The 27,666-nt window shown below is 32.7% G+C and overlaps 5 protein-coding genes and 1 pseudogene across 10 annotated transcripts; 5 read left to right on the top strand and 1 right to left on the bottom strand.

Annotated features, from left to right (window-relative positions):
- The first annotated feature begins 508 nt into the window (after positions 1-508).
- Positions 509-3,732, top strand: LOC111277098 (U-box domain-containing protein 9-like). 2 transcript variants are annotated; one of them, XM_022863261.2, is made up of 3 exons: positions 509-1,026; positions 1,753-2,861; positions 3,155-3,732. In XM_022863261.2, exons 1-2 carry the CDS (start codon positions 763-765, stop codon positions 2,830-2,832), a joined length of 1,344 nt encoding a protein of 447 aa, XP_022718996.1. In that variant the 5' UTR covers positions 509-762; the 3' UTR covers positions 2,833-2,861; positions 3,155-3,732. The 2 variants fall into 2 exon arrangements, with proteins under 2 accessions (XP_022718996.1, XP_022718995.1); XM_022863260.2 differs by lacking the exon at positions 3,155-3,732 and having other exon boundaries at positions 1,753-3,083.
- A 1,351-nt stretch (positions 3,733-5,083) lies between these two features.
- Positions 5,084-7,338, top strand: LOC111277523 (U-box domain-containing protein 9-like; annotated as a pseudogene).
- A 1,378-nt stretch (positions 7,339-8,716) lies between these two features.
- Positions 8,717-10,937, bottom strand: LOC111277832 (uncharacterized). 3 transcript variants are annotated; one of them, XM_089763948.1, is made up of 4 exons: positions 10,647-10,937; positions 10,343-10,555; positions 9,411-9,680; positions 8,717-8,933 (listed from the first exon to the last, which is right to left on the bottom strand). In XM_089763948.1, exons 1-4 carry the CDS (start codon positions 10,647-10,649, stop codon positions 8,883-8,885), a joined length of 537 nt encoding a protein of 178 aa, XP_089620074.1. In that variant the 5' UTR covers positions 10,650-10,937; the 3' UTR covers positions 8,717-8,882. The 3 variants fall into 3 exon arrangements, with proteins under 3 accessions (XP_089620074.1, XP_089620073.1, XP_022719987.2); XM_089763947.1 differs by having other exon boundaries at positions 10,644-10,934; XM_022864252.2 differs by having other exon boundaries at positions 9,411-9,677; positions 10,644-10,930.
- A 4,665-nt stretch (positions 10,938-15,602) lies between these two features.
- Positions 15,603-19,913, top strand: LOC111277094 (uncharacterized). 2 transcript variants are annotated; one of them, XM_022863254.2, is made up of 8 exons: positions 15,603-15,818; positions 16,834-17,167; positions 17,278-17,440; positions 17,809-17,989; positions 18,088-18,168; positions 18,412-18,519; positions 19,014-19,283; positions 19,641-19,913. In XM_022863254.2, the coding sequence occupies exons 2-8, from the start codon at positions 16,867-16,869 to the stop codon at positions 19,737-19,739; spliced, it is 1,203 nt and encodes a 400-aa protein (XP_022718989.2). In that variant the 5' UTR covers positions 15,603-15,818; positions 16,834-16,866; the 3' UTR covers positions 19,740-19,913. The 2 variants fall into 2 exon arrangements, with proteins under 2 accessions (XP_022718989.2, XP_022718990.2); XM_022863255.2 differs by having other exon boundaries at positions 15,617-15,818; positions 16,831-17,167.
- A 155-nt stretch (positions 19,914-20,068) lies between these two features.
- On the top strand, positions 20,069-23,622 carry LOC111277095 (uncharacterized). 2 transcript variants are annotated; one of them, XM_022863258.2, is made up of 5 exons: positions 20,069-20,980; positions 21,883-21,933; positions 22,323-22,456; positions 22,911-23,011; positions 23,141-23,622. In XM_022863258.2, exons 1-5 carry the CDS (start codon positions 20,612-20,614, stop codon positions 23,317-23,319), a joined length of 834 nt encoding a protein of 277 aa, XP_022718993.2. In that variant the 5' UTR covers positions 20,069-20,611; the 3' UTR covers positions 23,320-23,622. The 2 variants fall into 2 exon arrangements, with proteins under 2 accessions (XP_022718993.2, XP_022718994.2); XM_022863259.2 differs by lacking the exon at positions 20,069-20,980 and adding an exon at positions 21,076-21,149.
- A 1,711-nt stretch (positions 23,623-25,333) lies between these two features.
- Positions 25,334-27,585, top strand: LOC111277093 (bidirectional sugar transporter SWEET9-like). Its single transcript, XM_022863250.2, has 6 exons — positions 25,334-25,798; positions 26,072-26,108; positions 26,196-26,406; positions 26,500-26,661; positions 26,864-26,983; positions 27,081-27,585. The coding sequence occupies exons 1-6, from the start codon at positions 25,747-25,749 to the stop codon at positions 27,315-27,317; spliced, it is 819 nt and encodes a 272-aa protein (XP_022718985.1). The 5' UTR covers positions 25,334-25,746; the 3' UTR covers positions 27,318-27,585.
- The last annotated feature ends 81 nt before the right edge of the window (positions 27,586-27,666 follow it).

Here is a 27,666-nt window from a genome sequence, read left to right as displayed (position 1 = left end):
AAAGTATCTTCATTAGTATTTAATGATTCAATTGCATCGATTGTTGTTTTAGCTCATTGACTAGTTATTTTATTATATCCGAATATCACTTTAAAATCATCAAAAAATAAAAAAGGTTTGTTCCTTAACCTTCTAACATGTAGGTGTGATTAACATAGTTCAAACAAAGACAAATCTAATAAAAGCCATTGAAAAAAAAAATGTAAAAACGATAGATAAGTCATAATATCATCTAAAAAAATTTATTCGAACCCATTCATCAAATATTTTTTTCTCAGCTATGAGACATTTTTTTTATTAATTCATCAAAATTTTTTATATCACAAATTATATGATATTATCTTTTAAATAACTTAAATTAAATCGATGTAAGGGTGGCTTTAAGTTTCGAAGTAAGAATGACTTGCTTATACGAAAGAACAATACGAAAATTCACTCCAACTTTCAATCTTTTCTTTTTATTTCTCTCTTCCCAATTATAATCCCTATTTTAATTTCTTCCTTGGGTATTAAAAAATTTAGTTCCTTTTTTCTTTCCAAGAAGCAATAACCTGTTTTTTTTTTTTTAAATCGCCAAAATAGAGGAAAGTGCAGAGCAAACTAGAAAGAACATATAAGAAAATTCATTCAATCAACTAGATTTTCAATATTTTCTTTTACATTCTCTTTCTAAACACATTACTACTACGTTTCTGTTCATTGCGTATCGAAATCTTGTTCTTTCTATCCGTAAAGAACCTGTTTCTTCTTCTTTTTTTTTCAATGGCTGAAAAAGAGGAGTTAGAGGCAACAGGGGAAGAAACAGAGTTAAAGAAAGAGCTGCAAAGGGTGGTGAAGACGATTCTTGAAGATGGTAATGGAATTGAGATTACGATTGAAGCTATGAGAATCTTCTCTTGTTTAGCAGAATTGATGCTGAAGAAACCTCTTGGTCTTGGAATGGACGATACGGTTTTGCCTGAGAAATTCAAGTGCCCTCTTTCTGGTGAAATCATGGGTGATCCTGTAGTCTTGGGTTCAGGCCAGGTTAGACTTTAAAGCTTGAATCTTTTTACTTTGTCTCTGTATTAGTAAATTAGTTTTCTTTATCATGCTTTAGACTGTTTGGATTTTGGTTGGTTTGTTGCATGTTAAGGTTTCTTGTCTACTAGTAATTCTTTCCTTAATGCTTTTTAATTTTCTTTTATTATTTATTGATTCTTTTATCATTTCATGCATGTAAAGCCAAATTCAATTTTTTATTTTATTTTAATGTGATCCATCCTTGTAGTTGGTCCTCTTTTTAGTTCCAGGCATGGGGAAACAACTGGCAAAGGTTCCATGTTGATTAAAATTGACCTTTACAATAGAGTTATGACGGAATTTTGTTACAATGGAAGTTCACTGTTTTATCTTGCTCATGCCAATGTGTTCTGTGTCTGTATTCGTGGTTTGTTTCTCTTTTTTGAAATTGAGTGATTTGAAAGAAATCCCACAGTAACTTTGCAAACCTGATTGGTTGAAGCTCCAAGATTTTCAAATATGAAGTTATCCTCAGTTTCAGTTGGAAATGAATCTGGTGTGTGGCAGATATCCATGATTTTAATGAGGTTAAACTTCTCTGAAAAAGCTGTTTCTTGTCTGGTTAAATATCAATAGGTAGAGGAGAATTACTCTTAATCATATTGGTACATTACTGAATCTGCTAATAGCACACTGAGGTTTTTGTTTCTTCTTAATCATCTGCATTGACGGTATCTTCTCGATTTTCAGACTTATGATAGGCCACACATTCAGAAGTGGTTGAATGAAGGGAACCTAACATGCCCTCTATCGAAACAAGTGCTCTCCCACTCTATCTTGACCCCTAACTGCTTGGTGCGGGAACTGATTTCACACTGGTGCAAGAAACGTGGCATTGCACTACCAAAATCCTATCAGGATATTGACGGAGAAATGATGACTGAGGTAGACCGAATGCACCTAAACTCATTGCTTGAAAAGATGTCTTCTTCCCTTTCTGATCAGAAAGAAGCTGCTAAAGAGCTTCGGAGACTAACGAAGACAACACCATCATATAGGGCATCTTTTTGTGAGTTTACTAATGCCATCTCTAGATTGCTTAGTCCACTATCAGAAACCAAGGTTGAGTCAGATCCTGATCTCCAGGAGGATTTGATCACTACTGTTTTAAACCTTTCTATTCATGACAACAATAAGAAACCAGTAGCAGAAAATCCAGTTGTCATACCTCTGCTTACTGAATCTTTGAAGTTTGGAACCATTGAAACAAGAAGAAATGCTGCAGCAGCTCTCTTCACATTATCAGCACTTGATTCAAACAAGTTCATCATTGGAAATTCTGGTGCTCTTGCTCCTCTACTTCAACTCTTATGTGAAGGGCATCCATTGGCAATGAAGGATGCTGCCTCAGCAATATTCAACCTTTGTCCTGTATATGAGAATAAAGCAAAGTTCAATGAAATAGGGGCAGCGAAGGTAATCCTGCAGAAGATCAAGGATGGCATACTTGTTAATGAGCTGTTGAGCATTCTTGCAATGCTATCTACACATCACAAGGCTATTGATGAACTTGGGGATCTTGATACCCTGCACTGCTTGCTTCAGATCATAAGAGATAGCAGTTCCGATAGTACAAAGGAGAACTGTGTTGCAATTCTGTACAATGTGTGTTTAAATGATCTGACTTTGCTGATGGTGGTCAAGGCAGAAGAAATTGAAAAACATACTCTAGCTGAACTTGCTGATACAGGGACTACAAGGGCCAGAAGGAAGGCCAGTGGCATCATCGAGAAAATGCATAAAGCTTTGCCAACTATACATACAACTTGAGGAAATAAACCCAAAGGGAAGTCATTTTTGTACGTGCTCTTTTTCTTCCGACATGAGACACAAAAATTCATATTCATACCTGTATAAAAACTAAACATGCCTACACAAATTTTCATATACTCATATCAGGCAAGTTTTGGTCCAAATGAGGCTCATAGATGACCAATGGGCAAAGAAAATTTTATCATCAGTGGAAATTGTACATTTTGGCATATTTATTTCTTTATGAATTCTTTTCCCCTTTCCATTTCCTCGCATAATCTAATTTATATCAGCAATATAGCCTGCTTTGAGTTCTAATATTGAACTGATTCTTTCTCAGATTATTATAATATCTGGTATGATCGGCAATGGAAGAAAAGGGAACAAGCAGACCCTTGTGAATGAGTCTACTTCAGGCTATTTGCTGGATTTGTTGTAGGGTCTTCATTGTTCATGTCAACACCAACTATTTTAGAGTGTCGGCACCTTATTACCAAATGTTTATATGTTTGATTAACGATCAGTACACTGTTCTTAGAAGGGGATAACCTTTACTATAATTTTTGTCAGATACTAACAAAAACCAATTCGGATGGTGGCTATAAATTTACATCTTCAGGGATAATAAAGAAATTGGTAAAGGTGCCAATTGATGTTGAAATCCAGTGTACACATCATACGCTGACTTGTATTCCACAGCCGTGGCTGTCTTTAGTACATTTGAATAGTTATCAGCTTATAAGAATCTGATAGACTAGAAAGTGCCAACCACTGCCTGCTAGCAGACATGTTAAAGTTTACAAACAATAAAGAAGCAATTTATAAACTAAATATGAATGTGTCGTTCACTGGTTGGGTCGTTAGGTTGAAGCATGGATGTTTAGTAAGGAATCAAAATTTTGTTGTGCTTTCTGACAAGGCAAGCAGATAGCAAAAGATGTCAATTTCAATGACCTATCTCAATATATCCAAATTAGAATTAAGATCTCTTTAATGTGTTAGAAACTAGACCTGATAAGCTTTCTAATCATATATGGCCCACATCATAATTCCTTGTAGATTAAATAATTTTTGAAATCTACGTCATATGCTGCTACTAGATAGCCTACATACCTTTTAATAAAAATTACGTATTTATTCATAGGAAACTCCAAATTCAATTCCACTTATTTCATTAGAAAATAAACTCAATAAGCTTTTCGAAAAATATATGGTTTATTCTATAAATCCTTGTATAAAAATTAAGACAATTTTCGTAATTCAACCTTGATACTGTTGCCTTATAGTCTGCATATCCTTAAGTAAAAATTAGACTACTCTCCATAGAAAACTCGGATTCGACTTCCATTTGTTTCATTAGAAAGTAGATTCAACAAGCTTACCAGTAATATATAATACTTATAGTAATAATCTATCCATTAATGCAAAATTCTATTTTAATTCACTATTGCAAATCATAGAGTTTTAACCAAAAACATAATTTCTCCTTCAATCTTTGAAAACTCAAATCCCCACTTTTACCCTTTAAACTCCATTCAATAATCATCAATAAATCTTAAGAACATGAAATAGATAAAGCCCAATAATTTACCAAAATAGACAAGATTAATGAAAGATTTCATAATTTTTTGGTTTTTTCTCAAAACTTTAACTTCATATAATAGCATCAACATGATATTTTTTTTCTTAATAAAAAGAGGACATATACTCACATTTAGGATATTAACTTGATTGTGACCTCTGCTTTTAAATCTTTAACTTGATTTTTCATACTCTCTAACCCTAAGGAAGACGAGGAAGAAGGATTCTTATTTTTTTTCTATTTCACGATAACAAGGTTTTTCTCTGATAAAACACTCAGTCACTGTTTCTTTAGTAATTAACCTCTTAATTAACTTAATGGGCTTTAGTAATAGTTTAGCCCAATTATCATTTGGATTGGGGCATTACAAAAGTATTGTTGCTGTATAGCAATATTTCCAGTTTGGCATAAAAGTTACTTTGAAATTTTAAACATATTTGCTCTATTAAAGAATTATTTATAGATTATAAGTTGAATTATACATGAAAAGCCAAATTAAATTTGATTTATCATTTTATTGATTCTTTTATTTCATGCATGGAATGCCAAATTCCATTTTGTTTTTAATTTGATTTACCCTTGTAGTTGGTCCTTGTTTAAGTTCCAGGCATGGGAAAACAACTGGAAAAGGTTCCTTGTTGATTAAAATTGGCCTTTAGAATAGAGTTATGACAGAATTTTGTTACAATGGAAGTGCAATTTTTTATCTTGTTCATGCCAATTTCTTCTGTGTCTGTATATGTGGTTTGTTTCTCCTTTTTTTGAACTTGAGTGATTTGAAAGAAATCCGACTGTAAGTTTTCAGACCTGATAGGTTGAAGCTCCTAGATTTTCAAATATTAAGAGTTATGGTTCGTTTGTTTCAGCTGGAAATGAATCTGGTGTGTGCCAGATAGGGATGTAAATGAGTCAAGTTACTCGTAAGCTATTCGAGCTCAACTCGAAATAAACCCCAGCTCAACTCGTTCATTGTCAAGCCGAACTCGAGTTATTCAACTAACTGTTTCTTATCAGGTTGATATCAATAGGTAGATGGGAATTACTCTCAATCATATTGGTACATTACTGAATCTGCTAATAGCAAAGTGATTTCCAAGAGCCTTGAGCTTCAAGATTTTTACCTTTCTAGCATAAATTTCCAGCACTCATTTTGGGAAAAAATAATCTGAGCCTAAATATTTGCATGGTCTTTTTGATTTCATACCTTCACCTTTCTGATTGATTTTCATATTTAATCTTGGTATTTTCTTCTCAATCATCTGCATCGACGGTATCTTATCGATTTTCGGACTTATGATAGGCCCCACATCCAGGAGTGGTTGAATGAAGGTAACCTAACATGCCTTCTTTCCAAACAAGCGCTCTCCCACTCTATCCTGACCCCTAGTTGCTTGGTGCGGGAATTGATTTCACACTGGTGCAAAGAACGTGGCATAGCACTACCAAAAGTTAATCTGGGTATTGATGGAGAAACGATTACTAAGGCAGATCGAATGTACTTAAACTTGATGCTGGAAAAGATGTCTCCTTCCCTTACCGTTTAGAAGGAAGCTGCTAAAGAGATTCGGAGACCAACAATGACGCCGCCGTCAAATAGGGCAGTTTTTTGTGAGTTTATTAATGCCATCTCTAGATTGCTTAGTCCACTATCAGAAACCAAGGTTGACTCAGATCCCAATCTCCAGGAGGATTTGATCTCAACAGTTTACAACCTTTCACTCCATGAAAACAATAAGAAACTACTAGCTGGAAATCCTGTTCTCATCCCTCTGCTTACTGAATCTATGAAGTTTGGAACCATTGGAACAAGAACAAATGCTGCATCAGCTATCTTCTGTTTATTAGAACTCGATTCAAACAAGATCATCATTGGAAATTCCGGTGTTCATGTGCCTCTCTTCAACTGTTACGTGAAGGGAATTCATTGGCGATGATGCATATTGTCTCAGCAATATTCCACCTTTGTTCTGGATCTGAGAATAAAGAAAAGTTAATTGAAATAGGGGCAGTTAAGGTAATCCTGCAGAAGATCAAGGATGGTATACTTGTCAGTGAGCTGTTGTTCATTCTTGAACTGCTATCTACTCATCACAAGGCCATTGATGAACTCGGGGATCGTGAGGCCCTGCAATGTTTGCTTCAGATCATAAGAGATAGCAGTTCCAAAGATACCAAGGAGAATTGTGTCAGAATCCTGTACAATGTGTGTTCAAAAGATCAGACTTTACTGACGGTGATCAGGGCCGAAGAAATTGAACAGCATACTCTAACTGAACTTGCTGATACAGGGACTACAAGGGCCAAAAAGACGGCCAGTGACATCATTGTGAAAATACATGAAGCATTTCCAACTACACAGACGGCACATGCTCTTTTCTTCTGACATTAGACACACAAATTCATGTTCAGTTACCTGTATCAAAACTAAACATGTCTCTACAAATTTTCATATATTCATATCAGGCAAGTTTTGGTCCAGTGAGACTCATAGATGACCAAATGACATGGAAAATTTTATCATCGGTGGAAATTGTACATTTTGGCATATCTGCTTCGTTATGAATTCTTTTCCTCTTCCCATTTCCTCTCATAATCTAATTTATATCAGCAATATCTCCTGCTTTGAATTCCAATATTGAACTGATACTTTCTTGGATTATTATAATATCTAGTATCATCGCCAATGGAAGAAAAGGAAACGCGCAGAGCCTTGTGACTGAGTCTAATTCATGCTAATTGCTGGAGTTGTTGGGTCTTCATGACTGTTTTCACTGTTCTTAGAAGCGGATTACCTTTACTATAGAGAAATTGACAAAAGTGCCAATTGATGTTGAAATCCAGTGCAGACATCATGGGCTGACTTGTAATTCCATCATCCGAAGTTCTTTCTTATGGTGTTAGGTTAGTATAAATATCACTCTAATCAGAATGTTCTTCCTTAAAAATTGTTTGTTGGTGACAACCATTGGCAACATTAGTTAATTTGTTGGTGTCACTTGACTCGTGATAACAATTCAATCAGAAATCTTATATATATTATAGATTATAGATGATGTGATGTAAAAGAAAAGAAACTTGATTTTTTTAATTCCCCTAAAGAGGATTTAGATTATGATATTATTCCCAGTCAACCATGAAATTTAGAAACAATGCCTGGGTAAAGAGGAAATATTGATGCACAAAATCTTATTAAAATTTAGGAATATCTAAAATTTTGGTGAAATTTGTTATGATATTTCAGAAATTCATCAATAAAATTTCTATCAAGTGCAAAAATTGTAGACTCTTCTACTAATTAATGGTTAACAATAATGTCAAGGTAGAAACAGTTTTAGCAACTGATGCAAAATAAAATCTTATGCATTTTTATCATCAATTGAATGTGGATTAAAGGAAAAGAAAAGATATATGTATCCTTGTTTGGATAATTAAAATTAATAAAAAAAAAAGAATTTTAACACCCATTATTTGGATAAAAAGTAAAAAAGATAAGAAATGATTCGTTATAATAATTTTTTTTTATTATAACTTTTTATTACCTGTGATTTTAAAGCATTCTTGAATCATGATATATTTATTATCTTGTATGATCTCATAATTGCTGCTATATCAATGATTTTCAATCAAGTATAATAGAAAGATATTCTACAAATATGCATTGATGAATTTTTTTGTCATTGCTAAAATTTTAGCATACTATCACTTTGACAATATATTCATACAAAAGCTATTAAATATAAAAAATACAATTATATAAAAACATTACATCTTATAAACTCAAAAAATATATCTATTCATATTCAATCATTTATCCAAATCAAATCACTAAAAAATTATAAAAAAATTTTATATTAAAAGAAATATGTGAAACTTACTTAAAAAAGAAATAGCTTTGAAAAAATTACAATAAGATTATAATGTGATTAAGTTTTTTTATTAGGTTTTTAATATTAATAAAAATATGGATATAATAGTTTTTTTATAAAAATAAAATTTTTTCAACTTTTTTTTCTTAGCTTTTTTTCTAAATTAGAATATTAAAAGAATAAAAATTATAAAAAAGTTAAAAGTTATTGAATTTTCACCTATTTTTTTTCTTTAAATTAAAAATTTACCCCAACAAAAGAAAATTTTTTCTGTTTTTATTACTTTCCTTTATTTTACTTTCCTTTTCTTCCTCTTCTATGACATAGTGTAAAGGTGAATTACTCATGACTTTCTTCACCCTCACATCCTTTTTTTTTTTTTAATTTGCAAGGGTTTTTGAAATTCAATGGATGATTTACCTATGGTGTAAATTCATCGGTAGACAAGGAAAAATCACCACGTAATCACAGTCATTTCTCACTACAAGCTTTGTTTAGTCAAACATTTTTTATGAAACAAAAAAGGAATAAATCAGTAAATCTCCGGTCTAACTACAACTTTTTCCTTACAAACACTAAATTCCAGGTGGGAGAGCAAATTTCGTCTTTCAAAGTCAGATTCATGTTGCACAAGATGGTACCAAGCATGAAAAGAATCCAGGCATTTTCTTCTGCATTTGAACACCAAAATAAACATGTCAGAAACAGCTTAACAAAAACCATCAACACCCACCCCCCACCCACCCCCAAAAAGAAAAATTAAAACATATTCTCATAGATGGGGCAGCGTTTCAGCTCTGGTTCTATCACCTCCTTGGCCCATGGCGTTCAAGGGCTAAAACAAATTTCGAGCCTAGCCAGCCCTAAGTAGACCTCAATTTAGAAAGAAAAAAAAACCCGAAATATTTCTCTATGATTAATTTATTCATAGTGGGATTTGAGGAGTTTTTCAAAGGGATGAAAAAGACCCTCCCGTTGGAATTGACCAAAAAATCAATGTGCCCCACCATGGCTCATGATCAGGTCCATGGAAATTTAGTGGAACTTGTACACTTGTATTAAGCCAAAACCCATATTTTAAATGAACAATTTAAAAATAAAAACCCATAATTCAAAATTAAGAAAAAATGAGATGGAAAGGGACATACTCGCTTGGAAGAGCGGAGGAGCTCAGGGGGGATTTTGTAGAGGTCTTCATCAACAGGCTTGGGATGTCTAACAGGCAATCTCTTGGGAGGACCGACATTGGTTTTGAGCTGCTGACTACTTGTACTGTTATTATTAATACTAGAAATTGGCACATGGTGGGGATGCTGATGCTGGTATTTCCTTGGCGGCTCAGTCACGTCACAAACTCTCCCTGCCTTCTTTTGCTCCTTAACGTGCGGTTCTTTCTTTTCTCTTACCCTACTCACCTGCTAGATGGCACCAGAGTCCATACCCTCCATTATTATTCAACATTACTCATGATTTCATTTTTTTAATATGAGAATAGAAAAACAAAAGTTGTAATTACTTAAATTTGAATGCAAATTCGCTGAATGCAATCTCATAAAGATACCGTATAAATCAACCGAACTAGATCTGAATTCTAATTACTTCATTCTTTGATATTTCATCTCATCTCTCTTATCTTTGACAAAAAAAATCTAGATCTAACAGTTAGTAGTAACAAATATTGCACCAATGATCGAGATTTGACAGTTATATTTGTAAATGTTGCAATTATACTGTAATATATTTCGAGAAAGTTCAATGCATGCTTATGTTCTTTGGTTCTAACAAAAAACCAAAAAAAAAAAATTCTTGCGGGATTACTAGCTAGATTTCTGGAAAACAATTTCTAGGAAATGGGCTGCAGAAAACATTTCAGATTGGCAACATCGTTGCCATGGTTCTACAAGAAAGTTCCCATAAATGGTATTGATCTATGTTCCCACAGCACAAAAACAGTGAAACAGTTCTGCAGAAATATAAAAAATGACTCGTTCTTTTCTTTTGTTGAAACTTTGGATTTTCTACATAATTTATAAGCTCAGCAACAAATAATCAGTACAAATATGAGAATCAGATAACGAACCTTTCGAGCAGGAGCAAGATTACGAGAATGTTTCCTTAAATCAACAGTATATAAGTCACCAGGAATATTATAAGGATTAGATTCTCCTGATGAAGAGCTGAAACGAATCAAACCAGCTTGTCTAGCACATTCAAAGTACTGAGTTATAGGCAGGTCATTTGCATAGTCCCAGTCTCCAAATGCTGGTATCTGCCCACTTCTCTTGCAATAATCCTAAAGAAAACGAACAAAATCCCACCAGAGAATTAGCTTTAAAGGAGAGATTCAAGATTCAAAGAAGTTAAAAAGAAAAAGAACTTACAACCATTGTGGGGATGTTACTTGTTAGTGACAGATCCTACTAGGAATTAATGAAGAAGCCAAAAGAACGAGTGATTACAAAGGTGGATGAAAAAAGATTGGGCTATAAAAGGTTTCTTTCAAAGAGAATGAGAACAGAAAGGCTAAAAAAGAAAGGTATGGGGATTCTCAAGAAAGCTACAGAAGATATAAATTCTAGTTTAGAATTACACAGAAGATGAGAGAATCTACAGATAAAAGATAGAGTTTCAGCTCCTTTTCGTGGAAACACCGTTATATAATAAATGCAGAAAAAAAATTAAAGGAGTGTATAATAAGGAAGAAAAAAAAAAGGATGAACAGAACAGAAGTCTAGTATTACGGGCTTGGTTAGTCAACTTTTTCTCGTTATTTCGGCTTTATTTAAACTCAACCACAACTTTTTTCTTGTCACTTAACGGAACATCCGTATGTAACTTTTTCTCATTATAATATATGATGCAACTTTTAATTTTTCCAAACCTGATCCCATGCTTTGCATTGCTTTTAATCTAATTCTTTTCTTTTTTGTTTGTTTAATGGTTTCACGCGGCAATGTCAGGGAATGGGACCCTTAAGAAAGCAGGTTGTGTTCACAGTTCACTTGGATTTTGGAGCTGTTAACTGTTACAAAAAGTAGGTGAGGTTGCAGACTTGCAGTGAACTGAAAAGCCAATTTCTTTGGCTTATCAAAGATTTGTTTTAACATTTTTTAGACAAAAGGGTTATTGAAGATCTTTAAAAAAAAAAAGAAAAAGGTTGGATATTGCTTAATAGTGGCTGTAGCCACCAGGCAAATGAGTTACAGTTGCCCTTTAATCTGGAATGAGAAGGGGAGCTGCTTTCGTGAGAAGTTCTGTCAAATGGTCAATGCTATATCCAACCAAATTCCGATATATTATCTTCTGAACGAAGGATATGGAATTTTCATTGGAAAATTTTGGCCAAATCATGAATTGACAAAGACTATTGAAAATTTTTTGTGCAATATTTGTTCTAAAAGTATTGATTCTAAGATATGAATATGGTCATGCTTTTCTCATGATAAAGAGTAATATTCACTCCATTGAAAGCTCTTCCAATTTGGTTTTTGGGTTAGGACTTTCATTAGAAAGAGTAAAGTGCACTCCATTTAATGTCTCTCCAATTTGACTTTGATAGGCTAAAATATTAAAAAATTTTAAATTTTATTTAGATAAAATTTTATATTTTTATAACATTCAAATAAAATTTTATATTTTAATTTATATCCAATTAAAATTTTATTTCAAACTAATTATAATTTTTTTAATTCTTTTTAATCATGTAAAAATTGATTTTTTTAAAATAAGTAAAAGTTTTATTGCAAGCATTTAAATTGATTTTTTCATATTTAATGGTTTATTTAAATATAAATTAAAAATTAAAATTTTTATTTAAAGATATATTAAAAATTAAGAATTTATTTAAATACAAATTAAAGATTCAAAATTTATTTAAATTAATACAAATATAAAATTTTATTTAAATAAACTGATAAAATTTTAAAATTTTATTTATTATTTTAGCCATTTTGGCATCCAATAAGACAATAACAGATTGCAATATTCGACTAACTTCACTTACAAGAGGCAAAAAGTTTAAAAAAAAAAAAATCTCCACTTGTTTTTTAGTGCTCTTTGTACAAAACTTCAAACTCTTCTGTAGACTAAATGCCAAACCCACAAACCCAGCCCCAACTGGCCAGACCATGCCAAAAGAAACTGATGTTTCTACCCTTGTCTAAAGTAAGCTTCATTTGAAAGTTCATGAAATTTTGGTGTATAGCATTTAAAATTATGATAAAAGTGGAGTATTTTAGAAGTTAAGAAACACGTGAGCCGATGATAAAATGCTGAAATTTTAATTTTAATATTTTTAAATATAAAAAAATAATATTTTAAGAGACAGTTGGGCTACCTGTTTAAAATAACTTTTTAGCAGAAAGTTATGTTTCTTCAATTCTCAACCATGCCTACCTTGCGGCATTTACCCTTCAAATCATGGGGGGATTTGTAAGTTATAAAACATCATAAATCATAATGTATAGCATTTCGAAAGGTACGTTACTTCATTTATTGGGGGATCAGAGATAGGGTGATTAGTACATATTTGCATTTAAACCATCCAAAAAGATGAACAGAAGTGAATTGCAGCAGTGCTACATTTTGTCTTTCACTTGGGTAATTTTTTTACTGCCTTTATTTTCATCCGCAATACACAATTCTGGAAGATGTTTTGTTTTTCATTTAGCAAAATTTGGGGAAACTACGTATTGATGTCACCTTTCGGGCTGATAGTCATAACTTTGAAATTACAAGAGAAAAAAAAAGCATTTAAAAATAAAGATAGAAGGTATTTTTTACATTTATATTTCAACTTTTAAATCAGATATAAAAATAAAAAAAATAAAAAAAATAAATAACACTTAAATTATTTTATTTATAAATGAATGATGAAAGATTTATTAAGTTAAATAATAACGTAATCGAATTGACGTAACATTATTTATATTAAATTTATTTAATATGTTAAATTAATTTAAAAATTAAAAATATTTTTAATTATTTGTTGACAGTTTTTAATAATAAAAAAATTTATCTTTTAAACGTAAAAATATCCTTGTAACTATGGAATACATATAAACATTTTGCCTATAAGTACTTGTCATTCAATTCTAAAAAATTGTCGTCTAATTTCTTTTTTTTTCAATCTTTTCAACTTCGAACCCCAAAGTTCTAAACCCAAAGAACAAGAAAATTTTCTTGGAAATGAGAATTTCTTCTCACTTTTTTTTTTCTTGTTAAGGGTCTTGACGTGAGAGATAAGAACTTCATTTTTTTCATGGAGAAATGAGAAAATAAGGAAAAAGGCAGAGTCATTTTCTTGGCTCAAGCTGCACTGCTGCACCAGCCAAACCTCGTGGAGTGATATATGGTTACCTTGCCTAATACAGTGATACTATTTGACTTGAAAAACCAATAAAAAAAACCCCACCTAGGGGCTTGAGCAAGCACCGATGGCACCTGCCACAAAGGGTCAAGAATGCCATCAGTTTCCTCTCTGCCTCGGCTTGACTTGAAGTGAAACTCCCCAACAAAAAACAAAATTAAACTTTGACAAGAAGGTTTCGGAAGTCAAAATATGGTATAAAATCAGGGGTTTTGTTGTTTAGCTTGAATGAAAATGACAGTGGTAACCGACCACGGAATGAGAACATGGGTTCGGAGGGTGAAAATTTCGTTCACGTGAGCCTCCAATGAAAGAAGAAATTGGGGCAAAGATAAAAAATGGAGGACAGAAACATGTTACTTTCAAATCTATCGGTACAGAGGGCAAACCGCACACAATCTGCTAGAAATCATTATAAAATCAATGTGACAGAAAAAAAAAATCAGTTTCACATTTATTCTGTGTTTAAGTAAGGATCGAATCTAACAAATCTTAGGTCATGCAACATGTTTTTACAGAATTGTTGTTTAGCAGTACATATATTCATATCATATAATTTTATCAGTCAGGAATGCATGTGAATGGTAGCTGTGAAGAAGTAAATAGCACACCAAGCTGTTTCCAACAGGAAGCATTTGTCAGCCTTCAGACCACCCTTCATATTGTTTATATAGACTCCAGATCAATATCAGGTCAGAGCGAAGGCATTTGAAGTAAATCAAAGTTAATGACCAAGCAGATTTAAAGTCTGTTTGCCTCAGAACGAGTCAAATGAAAAAAATGTAACAGTGACTTGTAAAACTGAGAGAAAGTAGGAGCAATTCATGGTGGAGAGACTGGTATGGGGATCGATAACTGCATCGAAGAACAATCAAATTGAATTGAATTCTCTGTTATGATTCTGTCATGGAATCAATATTGTAAGCGAACTGATGAGGATCCTAGCCTAAACTTTCATCGATTGAAAAACTGTGGACCAAAAACTAGATTCAATATTAAGATCCCTTTGTTCTTCGTATGCGTGTTGTCTATCCATCATCAGACCGCAGGTTCCAATCTGACTAAGCAAGCATTGACTCAAAGATTTTTTTTTATATCAAGAGATCACGTAGGAAAAATGTTACGGGAATTAAAATTTTAATTTTAATTTGTTGAATATTATTTATCAAAAATAATTATATAAATAAATTGAATTAAATTCTGAATTTATTATCTCTTAAATTTAATGTCATATTTTACTTTTGTATTTTACAAAATTTTCTAATGTAATAATACCTATATTTTTTTAACTTTGTAATATGATATTTGTATTATCATTGTCCATGATAAATTTATATGTGAATTAACACCATTAATTTAAGATGATTTAGCTTTCAACCAATAACATGCTGACAAGTGGCAAATAATGGCATTTCATCAAATTATATGAGATACACCTAAATGTCAAGACATAGTTTTTTAAAAAATATTAAAAACTTTTAAAATAAAATTTTTATTTTTTAAAATGAAAAAAGATTCATAAAGTTTGTTTAAAAAAATTTATTTAAAAAATAAAATATAAATTTAATAAAATAAATTTTATTACAAATTTATAAAAAGTAATTGAAATTTAGAATTTTTTTTAAATTTTTTCATTTTTCAAAAAATAAAATAACAATAAAAATTATTTTTATTACTTCCCTATAACTTTTCTTTTTCTTGCTTTCCTTTTTTTTATTTGAAAATTAAAAAACTCAAATTCCAAAAAATATATTTTATTTTTTAAAAATAAAAAAGTTTATAAATAAAATAGAAAGTTTATAAATTTTTCTTTTTTTTTTTTCCTTCAGTAAAATTTATATTTCATGAAAAAAAAATTTAAATACTTATAGAGAAAACTGGCTAGAGTAAAATTGAAGTTCAAATCAACTTCTATTCTAAGTATGTACTTTTGAACCCAAAATGCCAAAAGAATAATAATAAAACATAAGGCAAAAACACCTCCTGACAAAAGGAGTTTAGCTTTTCCTTCCAACTCAAGTACTTCCAGGAAGTTGAGAATAAAAAGACCATGTCAATCAGAAGCCCAATATTAAACCATCAAGCAAACATTCTTTCTATCTTTTCAATCTTCAAAAGCTTTGCTTTTTCTTCAGTAAATTGACGTTAACCCCAGCTACACAACACAACCAAGCGATTAAATTCTCTGGTAATTCCTCACATTTTCTTTCAAACCCCTTTCTGTGATTAGCTATAGATCTCAAATTCTGCTCCTTTTCATAGAATTCTCTGTTACACTCCTTTGTTTAGTGTTTTTCTTTGATGGGTATTTAAAATTTTGCTGGTTTTTATTTCTTGTGGGTTTTTTTTTTTTCGAGTTTGTTGACTTGGTTGTTTTTAGGCCGTAGTTTAGGGACTAAATTAATAAAATGGGAAAGTTTAAGGCTTTTATTTCATTTTCTCTGCTACCAAACAGAGGCTTAGAGCAGTTTATATTTGGTTGCTGAGAAGAGTGATGAAGCAAAGTAGAGGAAACATAAGAGAAAAAAAAGATTACTTTTGAAGATAATGCCTTGTTTCTTTGTTTTAGTTTTTGTATATAGCTTATACCATTTGAGTAAAGTATCAGTCACGTTCAATTATGTTTGACGTTGTCATTTTAAGGTAATTTATATTATGTATGGCAGTTTTAAACATGATATGATGATACAACATATACAATACCAAAAAGACACAAAAGCGACAGTTTAAAATTTTAGCACAAAACGTTTTTGGGTTTGGCAAAAACCAAAAAAAGGTGTTTTGTGTTTGACGACATGAATTATGACACAGAAATTGTCATGTTTTACATGTGTTTGACATGAAAGAGACTGACATGAATTGACAAATTGTCATGTCTAATCTATATCTATATATCAAACCTAGTTAAGATTTATGTTATCACATTTTGTTGCATGATGCAAATTCTATTGAAAACCAGGCATTGTTTCCTATGTATAGAGCTCATACCATCTCGGTAACATATCAGCATTTTCAGTTAACTTTAACCTTGCCATTTTAAGATAATCCATATCTATATATCTTAGTTAAGATTTGTGTTATTATATTTTGTTGCATTTTGCATATTCTATTGAAAACCGGGCATTGTTTCCTGTGTTATTAAAAGTTTTTTAAGTATATGATCATTGTCATGAAATTCCTTTACTGGTGGTTGTTTCTAGTAGGTATTTGAGTTGAACATCATCTTGATATTCTATATGGCTTACATCCCTCCACACAAGCGGCATTCAAAGGATTCGGAGATGCCAACACCAACTCCAGAGTTCCTTGTTCCCCAATTTAAGAGAAATGTACAGTTGAGAGCACCAAAGTCTAATGCTGATAGGAGTGGAAAGATCATATATTCGAACTATGCCATAAATAGATGGTTTGCTCTTGGTTTAGATGATGGGAATGGGGACACTTCAGATGCTCATCTTAAGCCAGTTTCAGTTGAATTTATTGAGAGGAAAACAGGAGAGAAACCTGTAATCTTGGTGAAGAGTAATTTTGATAAAGGTTAGCGATACATCATTTCCCAACTAATCTCCCTTTTCCCCCACTGTTTTTATTGCTTACATTGTGGAAAGCTGTTCTTAACTTTTTTTCTTTTTTTTGGATTGCCGTAGAGAACAATGAAGTGAAAGGGTGCCCGTGGTCATCTATTGCAGAAAAGGTTCTGCCAGACCTGTTATCTTCCTTTGAAATTGCAAGGGCTGAAACAGAGAACCTAGATTTGAAAGATGTAAAACCAGCAATGGTAGCTAGGTTTGGCAAAATACTTTTTCATGGGTAAGCATGGATTACTTTGCTATTGCTTCATCTAGTAAGGATAATTCTTTTTTCGCCAAATGAGTTGAATATGAAATGAAAATAACAGAAATTATACAGAGAGATCTTGTCAAATTTTAGTGGCTGAATAGAATCATTGCAGTTAAAATAGAGTACATTATTGAGGCTTTATGTAGTCATATTAATTCGTCCTTGAAGGAGATCAAGCAATCCCATTTTACACATGATACATTTATAGATAAATATTATGTCCAACTCCAATTAGTTAACAATTAAAGGGTCAATGCACTGAAGAAAAACACACTGTAACTGTAGCAATAGTTTCAGCAAATTGACTGGCACTTCTTATGTTAATATACTTGGTGCAGGAGCCCTTCAGTGAACCTGGAAAGTGTCAGAAAAGATTGTGTGACAGAGACAACATTGAGGAATTTGAAAAGATCATTTTACACAAGTCTTCCTGCTTCGTACACGGCAAATATTATGGCTAACGTTGCCCCAAAGATTGGAGTTGATTTCACAGAGGTGAAAGATACATACCATGTGAAGGTATATTTGCCCACTGTCTCTACTTTCTAGATCATGGTGCTCATATATTCGATTGTGTTAGCTATGGAATATTTTTAATCTCTTTGCATGTTGTGTAGTTGTCTGATACCACACGACCAGATTCAACCATTTCGTGCAAATGTAGTGTAGTAGATTTTAAAAGACTACAGCTATACAAGGTAAGTCTTCTGCTACCATAGACCAAGATAAGCGCCCAATATGTTGAATCTCCTTCTTGTGCTGTCATGATGTTGGTGTGCTATTATCAAATGCATCAATGTATTGCAATTTGTGAATAATATTTGGGTTATTGATTAGAGTGCTTTAATGCTCTCTGTCTCACTTTTACTCTCTTGCGCTCCTCTTTCTTTCCTGTTATTTTTGTGGATGCATACCATGATACAGAAACTTTTCTCTTGTAGGTAGAGCTAAACCCAGTGCGTGACATGGTTGTAGACATATCATGCCCTGATATGGATCTCGATTTGAGGCTGATGCTGTGCCACAAGAGAATCTTAACTTCTCCAACTGTAAGTTAATTTGCAACCTTGCTGTCTCTAGGGCCATTGGGTTTTAGCAATTTAGCATAATGACTTGCTCAAGCATGAATTTCAGTTCTGGGGCCTCATAACTTTTTTGTCTATAATATGGGCAAATATCATGTGAAATTTGTTCTATGCATCTGAAATTATGATAAACACTGAGAAAGTAACCTCAACTTGTTCTTTTAATGAGGTAACCATTCATGCCTCAATTTTTTTTTTGGTAAAACATGATTCTCCATAATCCTCCGATCGTCTTGTTGGTGAGGAGGAGATCATGTGATGATCCCTGGTTGGGTTTCTTTTTTCATTGTTTTTGCTCCATATTTTTTCAACTATCAACATATTTTAGAGTTCTTTTTTAATCTTTTTCTCCATAGTGAAGCAAGAATGAAGAAGATGGGTCTCCTGTGTACTTACATTATGATAAAGTTTTGTAACTAAAACTTTTATCATCTGATTTCGTATTTGACTCTTCCCAGGAAGATGAGATACAATGCATTAGAAATCTGATTGATTCAGCAGTTCTAGACCCAGATGTGAAGGGTGGGCTGAGATGGCCCCTTGGAAAAGCATCTAGTGGGAATAGATTCAATGTTGTTGGCATTTGGCACACAATGGCTACTGCTTATCAAAACTCATCCTTAAGACTCAAGGTAAGATATGCTGATCGATTTGATTTCAGAACTGCTTATGGGGAAGATTCGAAGGAGGTTGTCCTGAAGTTGAAAGGAATAGTTTCAGGACTGCTGGTAAGTGCCTCTCGGCCTTTTGGATTATTTGGCAACTTTATTAAACCCGATATTCTGGTGTTGAACTTACTGCACTGGTCTTGCCTTTAAACCAAAAGTTTTGTAGTAGCAGACTATGGTTGAAAAGAATTTAATGGTTTTAGCTGTATTTTAATGTTTTGGAATTGAAATGTAGCGTATTTTGTTCATATTGTTAATTTCAGACCATTTAAAAGCCTTGGTCTCTGCAGCCATGAACCATGCGAAAATGAGCAATAAACCTTCAACAATTTTTCGTTGAACTGTATATTTTTTTTCTCCATTTTTGCGAAGGAAATTTTATATGATTGTGTAACATTACTTCCTTTGAAATTTCAGGAGCAGGAGGTTGAAACAAATGTGATCTCCAACATGCTCAAAGACACCTTAAGTTTGATATGGCAACACTTCTTGCGCTGCGAGCCTTTTCTAACATAAAGGAATGCCTCCCTCTCTTCTTTTTATTCCTCACTTTCTGTGAGTTGTGCGTTTTCTGTTTTGTTGAAAGGCGATAGTTATAGCTTATCATGGCAAGCATCTAGTAAAGCCACAATATGAAATGTATGTATGCAATCTTGAAGAGAAGGGAAATGCAATTATATGGTTTGATTATTCCAACCCTTTCAATTCCTACATATATTGTTCCCTTTCTATTCCCCCCCTCTTTGTGGAAGGTAAAACCAATTATAAGTTTGGAGGCGAAGCAGCAGTCGTCAGGTTGGCCGCCTTTCAAATAAAATCCAACTTTAATGGAGAATGACTGATTGAGCTTGTAAAACAAAGGGAACAAAACAAAATGTATTGTAAAAATCTGCACTCAACTTGTATGATATATTATTCATTTCAATTAGAAAATCACGTCGAGAAGTATATCTACATAATTTACCTCTAATGAATAGCCACTTTTCATCTTTGGGTCTTTTTATGAATGGATTAACCAAACTTGGGTTAAGATATTTGAGTCAGACCTCTGTCCAATTGGAGTCATTATTTTATTATTAAATAAATACCAAATTTCTATTTAAAATTAATTAAAAATAGATTAAAAGCCTTAAGCATTTTTTTAATAATTAAGTTGGGAATTATAGATAGGCCTGGACTGGTCTTCAGACCTGAGCTCAAACAGAACCCAACAGGAACCTGCTTAACCCATTAGAACCACTGGACAAGCCGGCAAGACAAAGGAAAGTAGGCAAAACCACAACATAAACCACTGTCTCAACCGTTGTTCGACGGACAAAATTAACCTCAAATTTTCGTGTCTTTCATTTCTCTCAGACTCAAACTCTCTTCTTCCAGAATTCCCTGAAATGAAACTCAATCGTTTCTTAAACACAAACCCCACAGCAAACTCTTTACTACCATTCCTTTCTTTCCCTTTAAAGACGAAAAACCAAATTTCCTTGTTGAAATCACCCACTTCTCTTTCCTTTTTTTCAAAACCCTTTCCTTGTTTCATCCCACTTTGCTCTTCCAATCCTTCTACCAATTCAGCTTCAAAGGTATCTAACTTTGAGGCCGATGGATTGCCCCGAACGTCAAAATTCAATCTTGGAGAAGAATCTAATGAGAATTACAATGTGGGAGTTGGAAACCCAATTGTCCCAACTTTTGTTTCGACTCAAAATATGAGCTTGAGTGATCAGGCCTTCTATCTGTTGGCCTTTATTGCTTGTACGGTATGGTTTTTAAGCCTTTTGAGGTTTTTGGGTGCTTTGAGTAATTCTTGTTTTTGGCTTGTTATGTGCGTGCTTTCTATGTTATGGATTTTGGGTCTTGTTTTTTATGTATTTTTAGAGTTTTCTAAATGGAATTCATGATGTTTAGATGTATGAGAATATTGGAATGGTAGAATATGCTCTGTTTTGGGTTTTCATTGATGTTGGAATGGATAGTTATTAAGGGTTTTGTGACTATTTGGTGCTTATTTGAGATTTTTTTAATGGTAGCTCTTGGTTTTGGTATGTTTTATGTGGTTGCTTATTGCTTAGTGTCTATTATCAAATTTGATAGGTATTTTTTGTATGCATTTAGTTCTTACAATGTTATATATACTGGAATTGATGATGTTTGGATGTTTGAGAATTTTCAAATGGTAACTTGATAAGACTATGCTTTTCTCTTGTTTTTCAGTGCTTGGAGGGTATTTGTTTTGTGGCTATTAGGTGCTTGCTTTATACAGTTGTTTGTTGGTTTTGTATGGGTTGGAAGTGGAATTTGAAAAAATTGCTTCTTAATTACGATTTTGTAATGTATGAAGTTTGAAATGATGGCATAGTCTTTTTAGTGATGATTATAGTTTGCCTATTATAGTTTTGGTGGGTTTTTGTAGTTGTTTGGTGCTTATGAGATTTGAACTATTTGTTGGATGATTTTGATTTGGGCAGTTTTCTTTGGCTTGTTATTGACTATTGAATAGAATCTGTTATAAGTTGTGGTAAGAATTTAAGTGTTTAGTGTTGAAGTTTTCCATTTTGAAATTTTTATGATATTGTCTTCAAGCTTTGGTACTAAAGAATATGTTTGGTGTTGAGATTTGTATTTTCTGATTGATTAATACCAATCTCTTGGATAAATGCAGACTTCTGTGGCGTTTACAAGTCTGGTCATTGCAGCTGTTCCAACACTCTATGTAAGTTTTCAGATATTGTATCTGAAACTTTGACTAAAAGATTGATGTGATATGCTAGAGTCTATTTGCCATTTCATTTACAGATTTGATAATTTGTCTTTATCTCATTTTATGAATGTGATGTAATTTGATAGTAGCTGTAATGTATAGTGAACAATAATGTGTAATATTGCATGGTTTCATCCATGCCTTATTTGTGATTTCAACGGTCAAGACTGACAGGACAGTTCAAGCTTGTTCCTCCTGATTATGGTGTATTCCTAATATACTCAGTGTTAAACTTTAGTTCTGTACATTTCATGATCATTTTGAAGTCTACATCAGCCTCAATCAAAGAAAAGGAGCATTTTGTATTTTAACATTTATTTCTTTTTTTGCCTGTTCTGCAGGCAATGGGAAGAGCTGCAATTTCTCTCTCCAAGCTAGCAGATACAGCTCGAGAGGAACTTCCCAGTACTATGGCTGCAATTAGGCTTTCAGGCATGGAGATCAGTGAACTTACACTGGAACTAAGTGATTTAAGGTGACAGTTAAATCCTTATGTCATTTTTTTGGTTATGCATATAATTGTTTCTCATAAATCAGAAACCGTAGGTGGATTCCCTGTTGTAAATAGAAGAGAAGAACATGTTGTGAAACAGACTAATGCCCTCTTCGAGGAAAAAGCAAAATTTGCCATACAAGGTTCTCTTTCTCTAGGATTTGTTCTATCGTGGGATATTTAGACAAAGACTGTTGGCAATAATTATTTTAGTTCTAGAACCAAGAAATTTTGTTTCTCTGGGGAATTCTTGTGTACTGCTGGAAGAGTATACTGCATATTTTCTTGTACCAAATTTCATAGCATGTTGTAGTCAATAGAGGTGTAATGCCTTTTTGACACCATGGATAGTGAGATGTAGACTTTTAAACTTTTCTTTTATTTTCCATTTTCACATATGATTTTGAGTATAATGCTTTGATTACTTGATACTCAGCCAAGAGATTGCTAATGGTGTCAACAAATCAGCTCAAGTTGTGCAGGCCGCTGAAGCTGGAATTCGGCGGATTGGTTTGCTTGCTCACCGGCAGACACTGTGTAAGTTCAAGAGCTGCAACTGAACATCCCCCTCCCCCCCCCCCCCCCCTCGCCCAAAAAAAAAAAAAAACACAGGCATGGTACTAAAATTTTTTTATCAAATTGACTTTTTGTGACATCTCTATCCAGCAATGATTCAAGAACGGGCTAGTTTGCCTATCATCTCTTTACAACCTGTTGTTACCGGGGCTGCTAGAAAAACTTCTCATGCTGTTTGCCAAGCCACAAAGACTATCATGAATATCTTCTATCGAGAATTCGGCTCAGAGAACAACGATGAGAGTGGCATTGATAGATTGGAAATATAAGGAGTTAACTGCTTCTTGATACTAATGGATAGCTGATGTCTATATACATAACATAAAGAACCGAGGCGCCAGACAAAAGTTGTTTACTCTTCCAACAGTATCTATGCCCAAAAATTTACAACCTATTTGATGGAATATGTTGTTTTTATCTGGGCTTTACACTTTCTTCCCCCACTTTGTATTCCATGAGTTTGTGGATTTGTTTCCAAAGCAGGAATGGTTTAAGTGATGCAAATATGCATTACAATTTTTGATGAATAGACAATTTGATTCAGTAAAGAAGGCTTCTCTTTTCAGTTCTCAGTTGGAAATCTGTGCCAAATTTATTTTTAAGCTGTTCAGCCTCTGCCTCTTCATATATCTTTCCTCCTTCCCATTCCACTCTCCTCAACCATTAATTTATAATTCCCAAACCCAAAATGCCAGTCCTCAAATTCAGAGGCGTTCCCCTGCTTGTTTTTAGGAGAAATATCCATCTATAATTAAGCTAAGGCTTGGATGGATATATGTATAGTCAAGCCAGAGTCAGCCTGCCCCAAAACTTATTTTCTCAATAAATTTTTAAATCTGAAATACAAGACATCATGTACAGATATAGGTTGAGCTCTTCTTTATTATTATTATTTTTTAATCAATTAAGATAGCAAAAGAGATTATAAGTATTAAAATTTAAAACTTTAATTGATTAAATGTCATTTTTTAAAGATAACTATATAAATAAATTAAATTAAATTTCAAATTTATAAATATTTATCTATTGGCATCATATATATATATATATATATGGTTGTTGATGAGATCTATGATTGACTAATAAGGAAGAGAAAAAACGAGCTTGATAACTTGAACCAAAATATGCTTACCAAAAAAGGTGTATCTTATGGAAATCTAAGCTGAAAGTTATGCTATTCATCATACTAAGCTATCGTCTCACTCAATTTCTTCAAACAATTCAAAAACAAAATTTTTCAATAGTTATGATTAATATGATAAAGTCATATCCGAGTTTTAGTAATTAAATTTAAATATATATATCAATTGAGTATTTAAATTGATAAATTAAAACTAAATTATCGGCTAACTGCTACTTTAGCTAATAAAAAAATTAATTTCATAACGCTTTATAAATGAATAAGCAACATTCATTTATATGAAAAACGTATCATGTCGCTCTGGTGCAAAAGAAAAACATGTGGTCAGGAAAGAATTATAACACAAATTGAACAAATCCATTAGGAAAGAAAAACATTTTTGAAGCTAAACTCCAAATTAGATACATGATAAAGATTTAACATGGACTCCGCCCTCTTTTTGAACCCAATTATACAGCTAATACATATCGAATTGTTTCTATCACAAACCATAATATGAACATTTCACTGCCAAGCTCATTACATGAAAATATTAGTATTTAGTTAGTAGCTTAATTTGAACTTTATTTTTATTTTTGGTATAGTCTTGCCAATAGTTGATAAAAGTTTAGATTTTTAATTGCAGTGATCAAAATTTAAATTTTGATAATTTTTAATAAAAATTTTTTAGTATTATATGTACATTTAAGTGGTTGATAATGCTTTGCATTTCAAACCAATTTTCTGAAAATAGGCTTGAATTTTAAACTTAAAAATTTTCAATTGATAAACCCATTTAGGGAGAAAAAAAGAGTTTGGAAATTTTCTCTTCAATTAGATTAAGATAGAGCTAATAAAACTCGAAGTGTTTCCATCATAAACTGCAATGAAGGATTTGACTAGTAAGCCATGACATGCAAGTTGTACTTAATGGCTTTGAGTTTTAGAATTCTCTTTTTTTGGTATACAAGACAAAAGACCTTTGATCTTATATGCATTTGAGTGGCTGAATATGCTTTGCAATTCCAATCAATTTACTGAAAATGGACTTATCTCCCCCATTTTCTTTTGATTAGCAGCTAACAACTTTCCAGGAATTGTAAATATCAAGCAAGATTGAGAATGAAGTTCAAAGGAAATCAGGAATCCACTAGGTTGTGATCAGGGCCGAAAGGAAATTAAACTTTATAACATCCTGATCTCACATCGGATATTATCCATTATAGTATATATGTAGAGATTTAAACCTATACTAATGAGATTTTTTTTTTTTTTGATAAAACCATAAAACATTCAGATTAAAATGAATAATACCTCATAAATTGAATGTAAATCTCTACAAACTCATCTAACTATTTCCCTGGCATGTTTACAACCATGAATTGTATGATTTGATCTTAATGTCAGCTGGTACTTGAGCTGACTGATCAATATAATTAGGAAAGCCAAACTACAATGAAAAAAAATCAGTGTCCTAACTCTTATTATGAGCATATAAATAATGGGTTTGAGAAGTATTGGGACTTAAGTTCTTCATTACTGAGAAACAGTGTCAATCATAGTGAAGTGCTTCGAAATGGGATTCTTGACCCCTCATCATCAGCTGGCTTTCATATTTGGTGTCTTGGGTATTAGCACCATTCTTGTCTTTCAAATGTTTAATTAGTTCAGCTCACCTTGTTAGAACTAGGCTTCAATTTTCCATTCAGGTTTCTTCGCCATCAAGCCAACTTCACTTGTATCAACATTATTACTCTGTCACATCCCTTCTAGTCACCTATATGATTCTAGATTGCGTAATTATGACCTCTATTACTGTAATAAGTTTGCTTAAAAACATTGCAATCCAATATTGGATCATATATTGTGTATGATGTTCCTTTGTTTTCTGTTTTGTGTAGGTAACATTGTTTCATTCTTGGTGTTCTTGGCACCAGTGTAAGAGCCATTCTGTTTCTGAACAGATTTGTATATATTTGCTCATGAATCAATGGTACAGCGCTGATATCTCTGTCTCTCTGTCAGGCCAACCTTTTATACAATTTACAAGAAAAAAACTGCTGAAGGATACCAACCAATTCCTTATATGGTTGCACTTTCCAGCGCAATGATGTTACTGTACTATGGTACGCTTAAGACGGACGCGAATCTGATCATCAGCATCAATAGTATAGGATGTGCTACAGAAGTTATCTATTTGGTATTATACTTTATATATGCACCTAAGAGGGAGAAGGTAACGTTTGTTGCTTGCAATTGTGTTTCATCATTTTGGTAATGAAAAGACTCATTTAAAAAAAATGACATGAAAATGTTATTGAAATTGCAGGTTTTTACAGTGAAATGGATAATCATATTCAACCTTGGAGGCTATTGCTTGATCATGGTACTCACCAATTTATTGATAGAAAGGTCGAAACGTGTAACTGTTATGGGATGGATCTGTGCTGTTTACAATGTTGCCGTATTTGCTTCTCCTTTAAGCATCATGGTTTGTAGCTACAAGAACAAATTTCATTCTTTCTATTAATATAAGGAATCTCACTTGTCTGGATAAATCCCGAGTGCTTGAATTGCGCTAAACATATGCCGTTGATAAGTCTATTAGTCAATTTCTGTTATGATCTTATTCTCAGTACTTCAAATTTCCTCTTCAGCTTTCTGATTGACAATGTATCATAATTTTGTTACAGAGGCATGTCATAAGGACAAAAAGTGTAGAACACATGCCATTTTTTCTTTCCTTTTTCCTCACATTATGCGCCACAATGTGGTTCTTCTATGGAATTTTCCTAGAGGATTTCTACATTGCAGTAAGTCATTCATATAAACAGGATTTCTTTTAAAGAAACATCCATTTGTGCTTCAAAAGACTAACATGAAAAAACATTTTGATTTTTGTATGTTCAGTTGCCAAATGTGTTGGGATTTTTGTTTGGAATAGCACAAATGATCCTCTATGTCATATACAAGAATCCAAACAAGGATGTTGAAGTAACAGAAAAGCAGCAAAAAGGAGATATAGAGTTAAATCTGAGCTCAGTGGAGGATGTAAACCCATGTTTGGCAGATCATCAACTGGGAATCAAAGAAATTACAGTAGTTACTGCTGAGAAGCCTGTTGAATCATACAAGATTAATGCATGATCATGTCAATGGAGATTTTATTTATGGCAACCGCATATTCAAGCTTGAAAGACAAAGTTCAAGGGCGAGGAATCAAAGATATGTTTCTTTTCTTGGGGGGAAAGTAGCAAATTCTTTTCCCCTTTGTTTTTCTTTTCCTTTTTTGTTCTTCTCCCCATGTATTAAGTATTAATAAGGTCCTGTAGAACTAAGTGCCATTGATGTGGGAACAACTTATATGAGATCTGTGGAATGTCTGTGACAATGAAAAGATGGAAAATATGCAGAATGTCTCACTCTGAAAAGAATTTTATTTGCTTTTCATTGAATTAGGGCCATTCAATATGGAAAACTCCAGACTCTAACAACC

The sequence above is a fragment of the Durio zibethinus genome, chromosome 7, assembly GCF_047325235.1.
Source record: "Durio zibethinus cultivar Kanyao isolate XHJ-2024 chromosome 7, ASM4732523v1, whole genome shotgun sequence".
NCBI classification, from domain to species: Eukaryota; Viridiplantae; Streptophyta; class Magnoliopsida; order Malvales; family Malvaceae; genus Durio; species Durio zibethinus.
This window is presented reverse-complemented; position numbering and strand designations above follow the sequence as displayed.